Source organism: Motacilla alba, chromosome 4 (assembly GCF_015832195.1).
Source record: "Motacilla alba alba isolate MOTALB_02 chromosome 4, Motacilla_alba_V1.0_pri, whole genome shotgun sequence".
NCBI lineage: Eukaryota > Metazoa > Chordata > Aves > Passeriformes > Motacillidae > Motacilla > Motacilla alba.
The window spans coordinates 3,502,669-3,517,389 of record NC_052019.1 but is presented as its reverse complement, the minus strand read 5'-3'; the positions used below and the strand labels follow the sequence as shown (position 1 = coordinate 3,517,389).

Below are 14,721 nucleotides of genomic sequence, written 5' to 3'. Positions count from 1 at the left end.
CCAGAAACCTGATACAAAATTCATTTACAGCTGCAGAGTGCTGAGCCTGCCCAACCAAAGACTTGATACAACAGTGTTATCACTCTGGGATATATTTAGATGCACCATGGATTCCTCTAAGACAGTAAGAAGCTACAATGCAATAACTTAAAATCAGAATAGAATCATGGAATGGTTTGGGTTGGAAGGGACTTTAAAGACCATTTTGTTCCACCTCCCCACCATGGGCAGGGACACCTTCCACTATCCCAGGATGTTCCAAGCCCTGTCCAACCTGGCCTTGGACACTTCCAGAGACCCAGGGGCAACCACAGCTTCTCTGGGCACCCTGTGCCAGGGCCTCATCATCCTCACAGGGATGAATTTCTCTGTATTTCTAACCTAAATTTCCCCTCTTTCAAGTCAAACCCATCACTCATCCTGTCCCTACATTTCCTGATGAAGAATCCCACTCTGGATTTCCTGCAGTCCCTTCAGATACTGGGAGGTGCTGTGAGGTCTCCACACAACGTTCTCCTCTCCAGACTGAACAGCCCCAGCTTTCCCAACCTGTCTCCATGGGGAAGATGCTGTGGTCCCCTTAGCAACTTCTTGGTTCTCCTCTGGACTTGCTCCAACAGTTCCATGTCCTTCTTATATTGGGGGCACCAGAATTTACAATGGTGTTAACTGAGTTATCAACCACTTTTTAATAAAAAAAAAAACCCTGATTTCTGGTCTTTGTTGTCACTTCAACTTTTCTTTTTACAGTAGTCTTAAAAAATCCTGTCTTTTTTACTTTCCAGCACTGCTCAGGGCAGGCTGGACACAGCAGCAGTTTGCTCCCAGTCAGGTTCAGGTGCTCTTGATCCAGCTGGAGCATCTCACCCATCAGTACAGGAGCTACTACTGAGAGGAAGGAGAGGCTCAGCAGCCCCTGCTGCCTGCAGCAGCCTGCTGGCTTGGGAAGCTGTGCCTTGGGAATGTTCTCAAAGCACTTAATCCCAACAAATGTAACAAATGTAGTGTTTATACAAGATCAACAAGTTTATCTTAGTCAGGAGTAGCTCTGTCCCTCCTGTGAAATACAACTTTTTTTGTAACTTTCATCTTCCCATTCTGGTCTTTTTTTTATATCTCCTTCTTGCATCTCACCTAAAGCAGCTCTAAGGGAGCAATTCCTACAGACCTGAGCCACAAAACCTCCCAGCAAGTTATGTCCTAAGCATACGTCTAGTAACTAGCAGGTTAGTGCTGCTACTCTTCATTTCTGCACCTTGCCCTTCTCATTTCCAACTGCATATTGTATCATTTATTTACTCCTTCTCCCCTGTGAGTCAGGCACAGGATGCTCAGAGCAGGTGTGGCTGCCCCTGGATCCGTGGAAGTGTCCAAGGCCAGGTTGGACATTGGTTCTTGGAGCAGCTGGGATAGTGGCAGGTGTCCCTGCCATGACAGGGGAGTGGGACTGGATGATCTTTAAGGTCTCTTTCAAGCCAAACCATTCTGTGATGGTTTTTTTTATTATTATTATTTCTGTATAGCTGCCCTTCATCTTCCCATGACCATTTGATATTCTATCTAAATTCAAAGTATTCCTTTGCTTTATACACCCACGAACAAACTGTGGAGCAAGTGAATAGAGTTCAGCTTTCTTTAGCCCAGCCTTAGAAGATGCTTTACTAAAAGCAAAGCCTACCCACCTAAAATGCAACAAAACATCTTTCTGTCACTCTAGACAGAAAAAAAAAAATAATCTCATGCTGGTGTGTTCAGACAGCATGTAATACCTGCAAGGCATTGTCATAACTACTACAATTCGGCCACAAAACAGATTTCAATAAATACTGTGGTTATAATTCATATGTAACAAGAAGAAAAGTGTTAAGGGATAAAAAATTCATACTTTTTGAAACAGTAGGTGTAAAAAAACTAATAGGTGAGGATGAAGACACTTCTTGGCAGCAGAAAAAAAAAAAAGCAGGGGGGAACTGCAGGAACCAAAGAAATCTCAGCTGTCACACAGGTGTGGTGCTAAACAGGGACTCTGATCTACACCAATAGTGCAAAAGGGCAGATACATTCCAAAAGTAATTCTGCATGTGCAAAGAAGTTGATGACTCCCTGGTACCTCATGAGAATATTAATTATTTTCCCATCTCATTGCAAAGACAATGTTAAAACAGTGTTACTTTGCAATAAATATTTTTGGTGAGCAGGACCAAAGATCACCATGGAGAATGGCACTCTCAGCAGTGTTCAAGGAGCTCTCCGTCCCACCAGCATGGATTTTTAGGAATTGTGAAAATCCTGGGGTAATTCCAGCAGTCTGAATGAACACTTAGGTTACAAATATGATGTTGTTGTAACCATAGGAAGGTTAGAACAATGGCAGTTCTGAACAAAACAGTAATTTAAGAGAAATTATAGGGGACTCAACTGATGCCTCAGAGCTCTGTAACAAATAATAGGAAGTAAAATAATGAAAGCTGACTTTCTAAAGTTATTTGATTTAGTTCCTTGATATGACTGATACTTCCAATTGGCAGAAATATCTGTCTGCCTGTATAAACTTCTCTGGTGCAGTGTTCTGTGAGAGCCTGACAACCAAACAGAACCAATTAAACTGGTGAAGAACTGGTTAAGTGACATCTCAAAAAGAAAAAGGAGCAGCTTTTGAGAAGAACTCATCACAACATAACTCAGATTAACATGGAGCTCCCCAAAGGTGGAGCCACTACCACAAAACACCTTTTCAATTATTTCTAAGTCTACACCATAAATCATGGCATAATTTGCACAAGTATAAATTGATAGAGTGCTACATAACTGAGATAAATCAGTTCCAAAAAGCCATCAGGAGTGGTGGGTATAATCAATCAATGCTAGAAATAAAATGTTATTTAAAAAAAGCCACGTACAAAGTTATAAAGCTGCAATCAGGAAAACACATGCCAGTCTAGGGAATGATGAACTCTTGTGGAAAGAAGCAGTCCTGCAAAGGGTTTGCTACAGTGAGAGCACCCAGAGAAAAGGAGATCAAAATGCAGGTCTGCAGATGAAGGTTTAATATGTAAATGTGATGCAGAAGCAGGAGAGTAGCACCAGAGAGGTAATATTTAAACACACAAAACACTCCTGAGACAAGGCTCTGGTGTGCTGCATCCAGCTCACGTTTTCATAAAAATGCTGAAAAAGTGGATTTGGAAAAAACAATCCCCAGAAACTGAGTTGTGAGGAAAATGCATGCAGTGACAAATTTAAAGAATTTCAGTTTACTTGGTTTTTCAAGCAGAAAAGAGAGGGAATACTGTGTTACAGCAGATAAATACTTCCATGGTAAGAAAATACTTTGAGTTCTTTAGCACAGTGGAGAAAGGCACATCATTAACCAGCGACTAGAAGCTGAAGCCAAATAACTTAATAAACAGCAGATTCTCTACCTCTCACTGTCTTCCGATCAAAATTCCAATTTTTCTGGAAAACACGTTTCAGCCAAATGCACGTTATTGCATTCAAGAGTAACTGGATGAAATCCAACTGACTTCAACAGTCAGGGGTCAGAGCAGGAGATCTAATTGCTTCCTTTGGCTTTCAAGCCTCAATCTACAAATACTCCTGGTTTTCAGTGCTTCAAAGGCGTTTCAGCAGTACCATGCATGCTCAACATTAATATTAAAAGAGCTCTCAGAAAATCTGCATGAATTACAGTTGTATTTCCATGTAAGGGCTCGAGTGACACTGGAGCTTTCCTGTTGAGGCTTCTGTCACCAGCAGAGCCCATTAATGGAATTACAGCTACCTTGTACCCAGCTGAGGTGGTATTTCTGTAAACAAGCATTTACACAATTGAGTGCAGAACTTCACCCTTCATGTCAGTACTTTTTCTCCTCTAGAAAGAATCCTGTTTGACCTGGAGTATGAAAAGGCTGATACGATGCATTGTACCAATCATAGGCACTACAGGTAAGAAAGGAAAACCAGCATCATTGTAATAGCCACAAAGCCAGGAAAATCTGGTGCACACATCAGCAGCATCGTTTAAGCCTGCCCCTGTTTATGCTCCTCATCCACCTGGCACTCCAAAACACAGACAGCCCTCATGGAAGGCTTGACAAATCCAACAATTTTCAGGAATATATGCCAAGGTAATGCACAACATACAAGTTAAATATCCAGGCTCAGAGTTGTGCTGTAGCATCGGCTGCTGTGGTATCTGTGGATTTCTAAAACAACAGGGGAGTTGAAACGTTTCTATCCGGGTGAAGAATGAACTAACTTCAAATTCAGCAAGCAGAAGTTTGAAAGGGCTGGAATTGTCCGAAGCACGCCTGCAACCAGATCAATGCTCCACAGGAGAGAGACACAACCACCAAGTGACAGAGCATCACCTTAAAAAGAACCCAGGCATCACACACACAACCAGCGAGAGGGCATTCACCCCTCCAACCTCCAGAGAAGGAAGCACCTGCCACCTCACGCTACACCCCGCTGTAAATATCTATAAAAGTTTCTTTCCCGGAGCCCTGGCACTCGGATGTCCCACCGAGCATCCCCAACGCCACCTCCCAGCTGGGCACGGCAGCCACGCAAGCCTGGCACTCCCCGCCATCACCCCGGCCGAGCAAAACTTCTCCCACCCCAAGGAGCCCCACAAGGAGACACTTCGGCTGCCGTCGCTTTCCAGCCACCATCCCCACGGCTCCTCGCAAAGACAAAGCCACGCTTTAAACTTTCGCTCCTCGCCACCGGAGCGGATGCTCCGCTGGGAGCTGGCACCTCTCGGGCTGGGCGCTGGCCGGGATGTGCAGCGGGTGCTTGGGAAGCTCTCAGAGCCCGGGAGAGGCCTGGAGGGAAGGGATGGAGGAGGTGCCCGCAGCCCCCTCCCCACCGCCCAGCCCCGCTCCCCGCGACCCTTCCCCGCCGGCTCCCGGCGCACACAATCGGAGCAGCAGCGACCGCCAAGCACAGGGGCGCACAGGGCGATGGATAAAAGGGAGGAAGGAGCCTCTAACGCCTGAAGAAAGGAGAATAATTTCAAACAATACCCCAAAAAAAAAATACTTAAGATAATACGGAGCCAGGTTTCACCTCGAAGTGACGGCGGGTAAATAGATGAATAAGTGAAACAACACACCTTTGACCCTCTCTTTTCTTCCCTAAATATAATCCCCCTCTTCCCATAATACACACACCACAAAATGACCATTAATTCAAATCCATTCTTTACAGGAGGGGGGATTATCTCTGTGACCGACTCTTGTCTCTTTCCCTCTCTCGGTCTTTCACTGCGCGAGAATTGAAATTGCATTAAAAAAAAAAAAAAAAAGGAAAACTGGAGAGGGGGGAGGGTGGGGGGGGGAAGGCAAGATTATTATATCTGGAGGGTGCGAAATGTGGGCACGGGGAGAGGGAGCCTGGGGGATGGGGAGGAGTAGAGAAAGGTGGCTAAGGAGAGAAGAAAGGAAAGGAGGACCAGGAAGCGCAGGGTAGGATGAGGGGAAGGCGAGATAAGGGGGAAGGAGGATAGGGAAAGAAGGATGAAAGGAAGGAGGTCGGGAGGAAGGATGAAAGGGAGGAAGGGATGAGGGGAAGAAAGGAGGATGCTTTGCCCTGGCCTCACCTCAGCTCGGTGGGTGGGGGTGGGAGAATCTCTCGCCGCCGCCGCCGCCTCCTCCTCCGCCACCTCCTCCTCCTCCCCAGCAGCGCCGGTCACTGACGGGCCGGGTGTGCGGCGCGGCTCCCTCGCCCGGTCCCCGCCTCCCCGCTCGCCTCGCTCCCTCCTCCCGCCGCCGGCCCGAGCCGCGCTCGCTCGGCTCTGAGCGGAGCCGGGCGCTGCCGCCGCGGCCGCCCCGCCACAGCCACGGGGGGAGGAGGCGGCAGCGCGCCTGCGCCGCCGGGCCTGCCGACGAGGGAGGGAGGGATGGACCCGCCGCTTTCCCGGCTCCGGGGCCCGCCGTGAGTACGGAGCGGGCACGGCTGCGGCAGGTGGGGGGCTGAGAGCGGGGCACGGGCGCTGCGGGAGCGGGGGATGCGGCCCCGGTGCGGGCGGTGCGGAGCGGGAGGCGCAGGGGCGGCGGGAGGCACGGGAGTGATGGAGAGAGGCTGTTGACGAGAGCGGGCTGTGACAGCACGGGGGGAATGGGCTCACGTTGAAAGAGAGTGCGTTTGGGTTAGATAATGGGAATAAATCCCTCTGTATTAGGGCGGTGAGGCCCTGGCACAGGTTGCCCAGGGAAGCTGTGGTTGCACCATCCCTGGAAGTGCCCAAGGCCGGCTTGGACGGGCTTGGAGCGAGCTGAGACTGTGGGAGGTGTCCCTGCCCATGGTAGGGGATGGAACGAGATGGGCTTCGGGGTGCCCTTCCAGCCCAAACCACGCCGAGATTCTCTGAAGGCAGTGCCGGCAGCCGGGGCTCTCTAGGCACAGCCGGGTGGCCCAGGGCCAGCGCTGGAGCTGTGGCAGCAGGGCTGGAACGAGGAGCGGGAGGCGTTCTCTGGGTGCGTCCCTGTCATGGCCCGTGCGCTGCCTCGGGCGCCTCGCAGGGGGGAAGGAAGATCGGTGGGTTATGGATGGATATACCGTCAGCACTGATTGCAGGAGCCTCAGTTCTCCTGTTTTTTTCAACTGTAGAAACTCTGTGTATGTCCTTCCTTCCCTGGGTGTTCGGCAGCTCTGCCTGACAGGAGGGTGTAGCCAGGTGGGGGTCGGGCTCCGCTCCCAGGGAGCCAGCGACAGGATGACAGGTCTCAGCCTTGAGCTGCTCCAGGGGACGTCGTTCAGGTTGGATATTAGGAGGGGTTTCTTCACAGAAAGGGTGGTTAGACATTGGGATGGGCTGTCCAGGGAGGTAGTGGGGTCACCATCCCTGGAGGTGTTTGAGGAAAGACTGGATGTGGCACTCAGTGATGTGAGGTCATTGGTTGGACTCAGTAATCTCAGTGGTCTTTTCCATCCTAATTGATTCTGTGATTTGCTGATTCTGTGCACCAAATACCGGGGTTTGGTCCTCTCTGCAAAGCCTTCCACTTTCATTACCCCCTTATTTCAACCTTATTGCTCATCTTACCAACCTTACTTTTTTTTCTTTTTCGCTACACTGGCAGCACCTTCTGCTGTCTCTCTTGGACAGAACGTGCTGCCACCATCCTGCTCCAAACCTGTAAGCTCCAGTGGTGGAGGATCCCTGTGGAGCGTGGGTGTCACCAGGGGATTTTGCCATTCCCATGCAGTGCGAATCCCGCTGACGTGCTGTCATTCCAGGCATCCTTTGCACCTCTTGTGGCATCCATCTGCTTCCCTGGCTTCTACAGAAACTCAAAGGAGGGGAGGGGGAGGAGTCCTCCCGCGCTTTTACCTTTGCTTGACAGTTTTAGGCTTGCAGGGATCTTGCCAAAACAATTTCCCTGCCTCAGCCTGTATGGGAGTGATGCTAGTGGTGCAGGTGCCTGATAGGCCTCAAGTAGAGGCAGCAGTTTCCAGTCTTTTTCTTTTCTCGTCCCATATCAAAATATAGTCAGGATCTACATTCATGCTTACAGGGAATAAGTGAGGAGGTCAATCCCTTCTCTCAGGGATTGAAGCTGGGGGAAAAAAAATTTCTTAGGCAAGAACTCATTTAAATATGAATTTAAATGTGACCAGATGCTGCATGGCACGTATTTGGTGCAGCCATGTAGCTGGAAGTTGTCACAGTCAGTAGTGTGCAGAAATACTTTGAATTGTTTTAACCTCACAGTGTCAGGTGTGAACAGAGACCATGCTAGGCTGACCTCCCCTTTTCGATGAAATGCAAATTCTTGGTGCAAGGCAAACTGGGGATTTAGTTTGTGCTTTAACAGGTGGCACCAAATTCCTTTTCTAGGTACTGTTATTGTCCTTCCTACCCTGGTAAATGGAGCTGTGTGATGTGAGGAAACTGTTACCTACTGACCTTCTGTTTCTTGCCTATATTTTTGTAATCCAAATGTTTTGGATTGCTGGTTGTTCTAGGGAGGGACAGTGCCTTCCTTTGGAGCTGGCTGGTGTGTTGTGAATATTAATGGCAGTAAGGAATGTTCCCAAACAGAACATGGTAAATTACCTACTGCTTTATCACCCTGCATTACTTTGCTAATTGAATGTCAGCTAAATGTTCCTCCGGGCATCTGACTGAAATGAGCATGAGCTATAGTGTACGTGTAAGACCACAAATAATAAATAAGCATCATTATGAAAAACAGTATTTCTCCCCTTCACCAGTAGCAAGGCTTCAAATGCATCTCTTGTAAATTCGAACCTAAGGACTCATTCAGCTGGTTTTTGTATGGTTTTGTTTAAAGTGTGTCAATTTCAGAAACAAATGAGATTACTTACCTAGTCCAGATTGCTTTTATCTGAGACAGAAGACATGGATTGCTGGACTGTTGCTAAGAGATCTCCCAGAATGCCATGAAGAAATCTGAAGATCTGGAAGAGCTGTATGAACTTACTTTTTTCACGGTCCTGAAAGAGGCTCTGACATTTCTTTCTTTCCTTTAGCTTATTAAGTGATTTTTGAAATCACCCTCATTTTTATCACTGTCTTAAAGAAAAGGAAGAAAACTGAATTTGATACCACTGTTTACTAAAAACTGAGATAAGCTGCTAAGCTGCTCAGTGAGTGAATGTAGCTCACACCAGCCAGGAGAGGCCAGCTGACAGCTCCAAACATGCTTTGGACTCCATGAGCTCTCCCACTGCCAACATCCAGCTACGGAGAGAGAAAAACATCACCAAACCAGTGGAGATACTGGGCACTTGGACTAGCACGACAGACAAAAGGACTGTTCTGCTTGAGGGAAATATGCATGGATGCTTTTTTTTGGTTTTTTTTGGTTTTTTGGTTTTTTTAGTTCTATGTCAAATGTGGAAATGTCTGTCAAAATCTAGAGCCCAGTGATTAAGTGGGTTTTGTGCAAGATGAACCCTCTGGCTGTGCCCATTGACCTGCTATAGGTAGAGTAGCCCTTAGCTGTGGAAAAGGCCATCAGGAAAGGAGTGGGATCATTGACTGAACTCTGGTTGGACAGAGGGACCAACCAGAATGAGGATGCACAGGAGAATTTGTGGTGTCTTGTGAGCTCTGGGGGACAGTTCACGGGATTTATGTGGCAGGATGAGCGTTGGGGTTCTCTGAGTGCATTCCTCTTGGAAAAACTCAAAGCTGTGTGGTCCCTGGGATAACAAGGAAAGGAAATCAAGGGGGAGTTAAGTTTCTCTGCTCAAGGAACTCTGCTTTGGTAACTGTGGCTTTACAGGCAGATTGTTGGTTCCAAGAGTATCTATCACACAGCAAATTTCAGCACACAGCAGTCAGTTTTCAAATGTTAATCTATAGTTTGCTGATGTCCAGACAAATCTGAACTTGACTTTCTGAATCATCTTTGGAATTTTTTTTTCTTTAATAACAACATTAGAAAGGAGGGATTTTGACATGATATAGTGTAGTATAAATAATTCTCTTCTGCCTGCCATTAAAACCCAGCAAATACAGTTTTTCTCCATAAAATTACATGTGGCATGTGTTCTCTGACAAAGTGACTTTGATAGTGAAGACAACAGCCTAAAACTTTTATCTTTTCCAGCATGCCAGAAGAATTTACATTGAGGATAGATCTAAAATTAAACTGAGCATGTTTATAAATATAATCACAATGTTATTTCTTCATGCTAATTCTAGCTTTCTGTCTTTTTTCTTTTTTTTTTTTTTATTGTAACAATCAGTTTATCTATTTTTTCCCCTTACCATTGGCTTACCTGGACATTTAGCTTTTGCTATAATATCTGTCACATAATTTATTTCTTTTTTTCCTCTGTTTTCTTGTATTTTCTTTGCATCTAAGTACTTTACAATACCAGCTTCTTCTGTTAGACTAAATATTTGACATGTTTTCAGTATTACAATAGCTTAGTCTGCTTCTTGAAGTATTACAAACTGTGTTTTTATCTCTACATCTCGCTCTTGTGAGAATACCACAGCAGGAATTTCCCCCCTTTCCCCAGCATAGAGTCTCAGCATTGTGTCTGTGTGCACACAAAAAAACCTCCACACCTTTTACTCATCTTTTCTGTTGTAGAACTTTCTTCTACACCAGGAGAGATCATTGCTGAAAACCATTTTGATTGTTTGCTTCAAGAACTTTTTCTGAGTTCTTACATCTTCTGGTATTATCTCAACACCTCTGTGTCTAATGGGCTTTCTTCACCACCTGATCCTGAATGCCTGTTCCTATTTGTACAGCATTTGTGCTTTAGTGAAAAAGAGAATTTGGGAGAACAGGGAAACTAAGACTAGTGAGGGTTTTTAAGGAAAATAATCATTTAAATCATATCTAAGTGAGAGAAATTGAGGAGGATCTATCTCACAGGCAATTCAAACAGACTGAAAGCTGCAGGTGGAACATGGAATACTTTAAGCTTCTTTTAGGCCTAGTGATGTTTAAAGACAAACCAACTTGTTGCTTTAATGTAGATAGTTGGCTGCTTGTGCTGAAGGGAGGCTGTTAGCTGCTCTCAAAAGATCTTTCAGTGCCTTGTATAAATACAAGACATTTTTTTGGACTTGACTGAGTGGACATAAATACCCAGGGATTGACTAACATCACTCTCTGTCCCTGAACACATTTGGGTATCTGTATTTCAGTTTGGCTGTGTCATTTTTGACACATTTACTTGAGCGCTGTATTGCTCAAGTAAATGTGCCAAAAGAGACACTTCTGTGCTGGGTGTTCCATGAGCAGCACAGTGAAACCTTCCAAGCCTGCAGGATGTTTAAATTGGGTATTTTATGGAGAGTCACTTGCAAGGTGGGCTGTGACACAGAGGCCCTGCCTGCCATGCCCTTTGCCACCCCTTGCTCTGGCTCAAAAGAGCCTGCCAGGCAGAGCATCCAGGGACTTAGCCTGCTTCAGACCCCTGAAGAGACTTGCAGGCAAGCAGCAGATGCAGTTTGTTTGGGAAAAAACACAGGGGGTCTGTCTGTTAATGCCACAGAGGATGGGGCAGATGCCTCCACTGCTTTCAGAAAGCTGAATTCAAAAAATTCAGGAGAAACACAGAGAATACACCTGCTGTTTGCTGGTGTTGGACTTAGATCAATGCCCATCATAGCAGGCTGTTAAAAGGCCTTTTCCTTAAATAGTTTCTTCTGAAAACCATAGGAACAGGCTTTAAATTTTGTTAAAATTTTACTTTGAACTTCAGCCGATGCCGCCAATTATCAGAGCAGGGGGTTGTGTGTTGGTGGAGATCATCTCTCACCTTTAATTGCAAGGACACTTTGCAGTAGATTCATTGGGTCTCCGTATTTCCAAGGGGGATAGAGAAAGAATGGTTTAGAAGTTATGCATATTTTCAGAGAATGTAGTATAAATTTTGGAATATTCAGTTCAAATGCCATAACTTCTTTTTCTCACATTTATAAAATCAATGTGTTTCTGTCTCAAAGACTCAGACTCAGGCAAATGTATCTTCTCTGCTCTTCTTCAATAACTGGCTTGACTTCTTTAAAGCTACCTCCATTTCTCTACCTCAAAGCTTTCTTAATTGTACATATATCAGAAAAAAAATCCTTTTCTCTCTCTCCTCAGAGCTCTTCTTTCCTACAAACCCCTTGTTCAGACAAGCAGCTCTTAGACAGAGTTCTGTTTCCCACGTTGACCGCCACCTTCGAGCTGTTTGTCTCCCATCTGTTGTTTGTAAACACTTCATGCCTCGTGCTGCTGATGTTGTTAGCTCCTTGGAAAACAAGTTCTATTTTCTTATGTTTGCACACTGCATCAAAACAACAGGAAATCTGTCCATGGCTGGGAAGCCCACGCAACGCCAGGATCGTTTTTTTTTTCTTGCTGGGGATCTCAATTAAGGAAACTTGTCAGAGGTAAACAGTGATGATGCAAGCTGTAATTCAGTGTGGTTCATCTGTGCACAGAATTTGTGTTCAAGGAGTCTTGGCCAGGGGGAAGAGCAAGGAGAGAGAGACACCACAGGAGGAGGGAACTGGCTGAATGTGTGAGAGAAGGGACAGGAGGTGGTAGAGGAACGAGGCAGAAGGTGCACAGATAAAGAACTGCAGGATGTATTTTTGGCTCCTGCCTTTGCAGAACTAGTTAAAAGTTGTCTTCTGGAACTTCCCTGTCCCTAGAATCCCTTTATTTTCCCAGCCAAAGAAAAGCATAGGGAGAAAGATTAACATCCAGATCTTAATTTAACTGTCACAAATTAAGATTGACTTCAGAATTGTCAGTCTGAGGGGCAGAAGGGTTTCTGTGCTGCCATGACTGCACGTCCAGTTCAGCAAGTATTCTGCTCTTGAAGAAAGCAGCCAAGGGATACTGCCCTCAAACATTCTGCTTTTTCCACAATTACAGCCTGTTCTTTCTGCACACAGGTGAGATGGAGAGCTGTCCAATACTTGCTCATCACAGTGAAAATTACTGGATTCCTCCGTGTCCCAGTGCTGTTCTGCAATGTCTTGAGTATTGGGCTATATTTTGATCCTTTCTCAGGCCTTATTATACAAATTCCTGTTGCCTTTATGAGATTTATAGAGGACAGAACATGACAGGGATTGTTTATATCTGATATAATCTGATGTAATGTTGCGTGTTGGTAGTCTAGAACAAGAAACTTGGGTTTGGAAACTTTTCTACTTGTTTATAATTTCTGGTTTGCTCTACTTTAATGATTCTCTGTGCTTAATCAAGGGTTAAAGCAGATGGTTGTGGTATATTGTTTCCTAATGAGATTAAATGCAGTCAAATGTATTTTCTGTCTTTTGAGCACAAAGCAGTGACCAAGATTTGTTTTACTTACAATGGTGCTTACAGGAATCATTTCCCATGTTTTAATGAATGTAAACTTTCTAATTCCTTTTTTTTCCTCTTGACAGAAGCCCAAGACAATGCATCTTTCCAGTAACTCCTGTAAAAATGCACAAGAGACTTTGAACAAGAACATGGCCTGAAGAAAGTTAATGAAGTCGTTAACAGTCTGTGTCACAAATGAGAAGACTGTGGATGTTTCTGGTGTTTTCCTTCAGGCCTTGATGAGTCATGAAAATGATAGCTAATTTTTCTAATGGAGCAGGTTCTGTAAGTAAAAGAAGAGGAAAAAACTAAAATACAGACATATGATGACAGGAGCTACCACTGGTGGTGACCAGTGTATTGTAAACCAGAATTTTCATAAATCTTAATGGAAGTTTTGACCTAATTTACAGAGTCTTCCTTGTTAATTAACTTTTTTAGAAAGGTCAGACCCTTTTTTTCTGCTAAAGGTCATGTACTTAAAACTAAGAAATCTTTTCTCATCTTCAGAACAATACAGCAACATTAAATTCAGGTGTTTTTTATTCTGAACATATGAATGGATCATGAGCAATACGCATGGAGTATCTCACACCCCTTTGCCCTGTCCTCATTAAATAATTCCTTTTTGTGCTTGTGTGTGAATGATCCCAGGGTTATGCAGTTATCCAGCAGCAGGCTCATCCACTGGAGCCTGGAGGTGATTTCACACAGAAGGAAAATGACATATCAAAAAACCCACATGGACCTGATGATTGTGAGAGAAGTGTGAGAATCCTTGTGAAACAAGGGTGCCACATTTAGCTAAAAACCTTGATTTCAGTATCAGAAATGCTGTGAACATTTCAGTTGAATTATTGTTTCTGAAAATGGTTGCACCTCTTGGTCAGTCAGGTCAAGTGGTACCCAAGGGCTCACAGGCCTTACACCAAGCACACCAAAAACAGGAATGGCACTGCAGGAATATGGACATTTTCAAATTATTCTTCCTATTTGAATAACAGCTGAATGAACTGCCCCTTAAAAACCCCAAAACACCTATAGAAAGAAAACAGAAAACGCTTTTTTATTAAATTGGTGAACCTGCTCAGAAATATTGAAGGGACACAGCAAACTAGAGTGGTCACAGGACTTGCCCTAATGTGGAAGAAAAAACTACCAATATCCTAATTGGGGAATTTCTCTGACAGGAAACTAGGATCCATTCCACTTGACTATTTCTTCATGCAAACTACATAAAGTATTTTATAAAACCTAAGTGATTTCCATAACAGAATTTTGGCAGTTTAAAGCAAAACATTTTGCTATGACAGTTCCCACAAATCTTTTAGCTTTGTTTTGCATTATAAATATGTTAAAATTAAGCCATTTCTGTCCAAACAAAAATTTTTCAGGCTTTTTAAAAAATATTTCTTATTTGCCAAAGTCAAGATGAAGGCTAATTTCAAATGCTGTAACTTAGATCTGCATAACCATAAACCCACAAGGACATAGCTTTAATCTTATAAATAAGTAATGTCATTAGATAGAGTATTCTTATTTTAATTGACTCTGTTTGCTACTCTGTATAACAGTGATTGAAAAATAAAAGACATCTCACATTGGTGAAACCTTTTCTAGTGGTTTCTGAACTGGAAGTCAGCAAGCACAAGCCATGGCCAGAATTGTTATTGGTTTTGGGGTTTGTTTCAGTAGTAAAATGCTAAGTGAAGTCTAAGTGGATACAGGGAATTGCTTTGTAAAATAAGAATCAGGTGAAATCTCAAAGACATAAGAATAGCACAGATTTATCATGCAGACATCATTGATGAAACCCCACATAAGGAACTCATTCCATTTTTCTGCAGGTGGACCACTGTAAGTAAAAGTTGTCATTTTATGGGGCATATTTACCAAGTTGGCAGTTGTGTCTTTT

At 44.4% G+C, this 14,721-nt stretch overlaps 2 protein-coding genes across 2 annotated transcripts in view; one reads left to right on the top strand and one right to left on the bottom strand.

Moving 5' to 3' along the window:
- The window catches only part of CTNNA2 (catenin alpha 2), a 464,788-nt gene extending 459,053 nt beyond the window's left edge, over nucleotides 1-5,735 (bottom strand). Inside the window, exon 1 of the mRNA XM_038135460.1 lies at nucleotides 5,603-5,735. The gene's annotated coding sequence lies outside the window, so the exon portion shown is untranslated. The remainder of the gene's footprint in view (nucleotides 1-5,602) is intronic.
- On the top strand, nucleotides 4,517-14,416 carry LOC119700408 (formin-like protein 3). The gene is made up of 3 exons (XM_038135530.1): nucleotides 4,517-4,793; nucleotides 5,579-5,967; nucleotides 12,890-14,416. The coding sequence occupies exons 1-3, from the start codon at nucleotides 4,517-4,519 to the stop codon at nucleotides 12,962-12,964; spliced, it is 741 nt and encodes a 246-aa protein (XP_037991458.1). The 3' UTR covers nucleotides 12,965-14,416.
- Nucleotides 14,417-14,721: the final 305 nt, after the last annotated feature.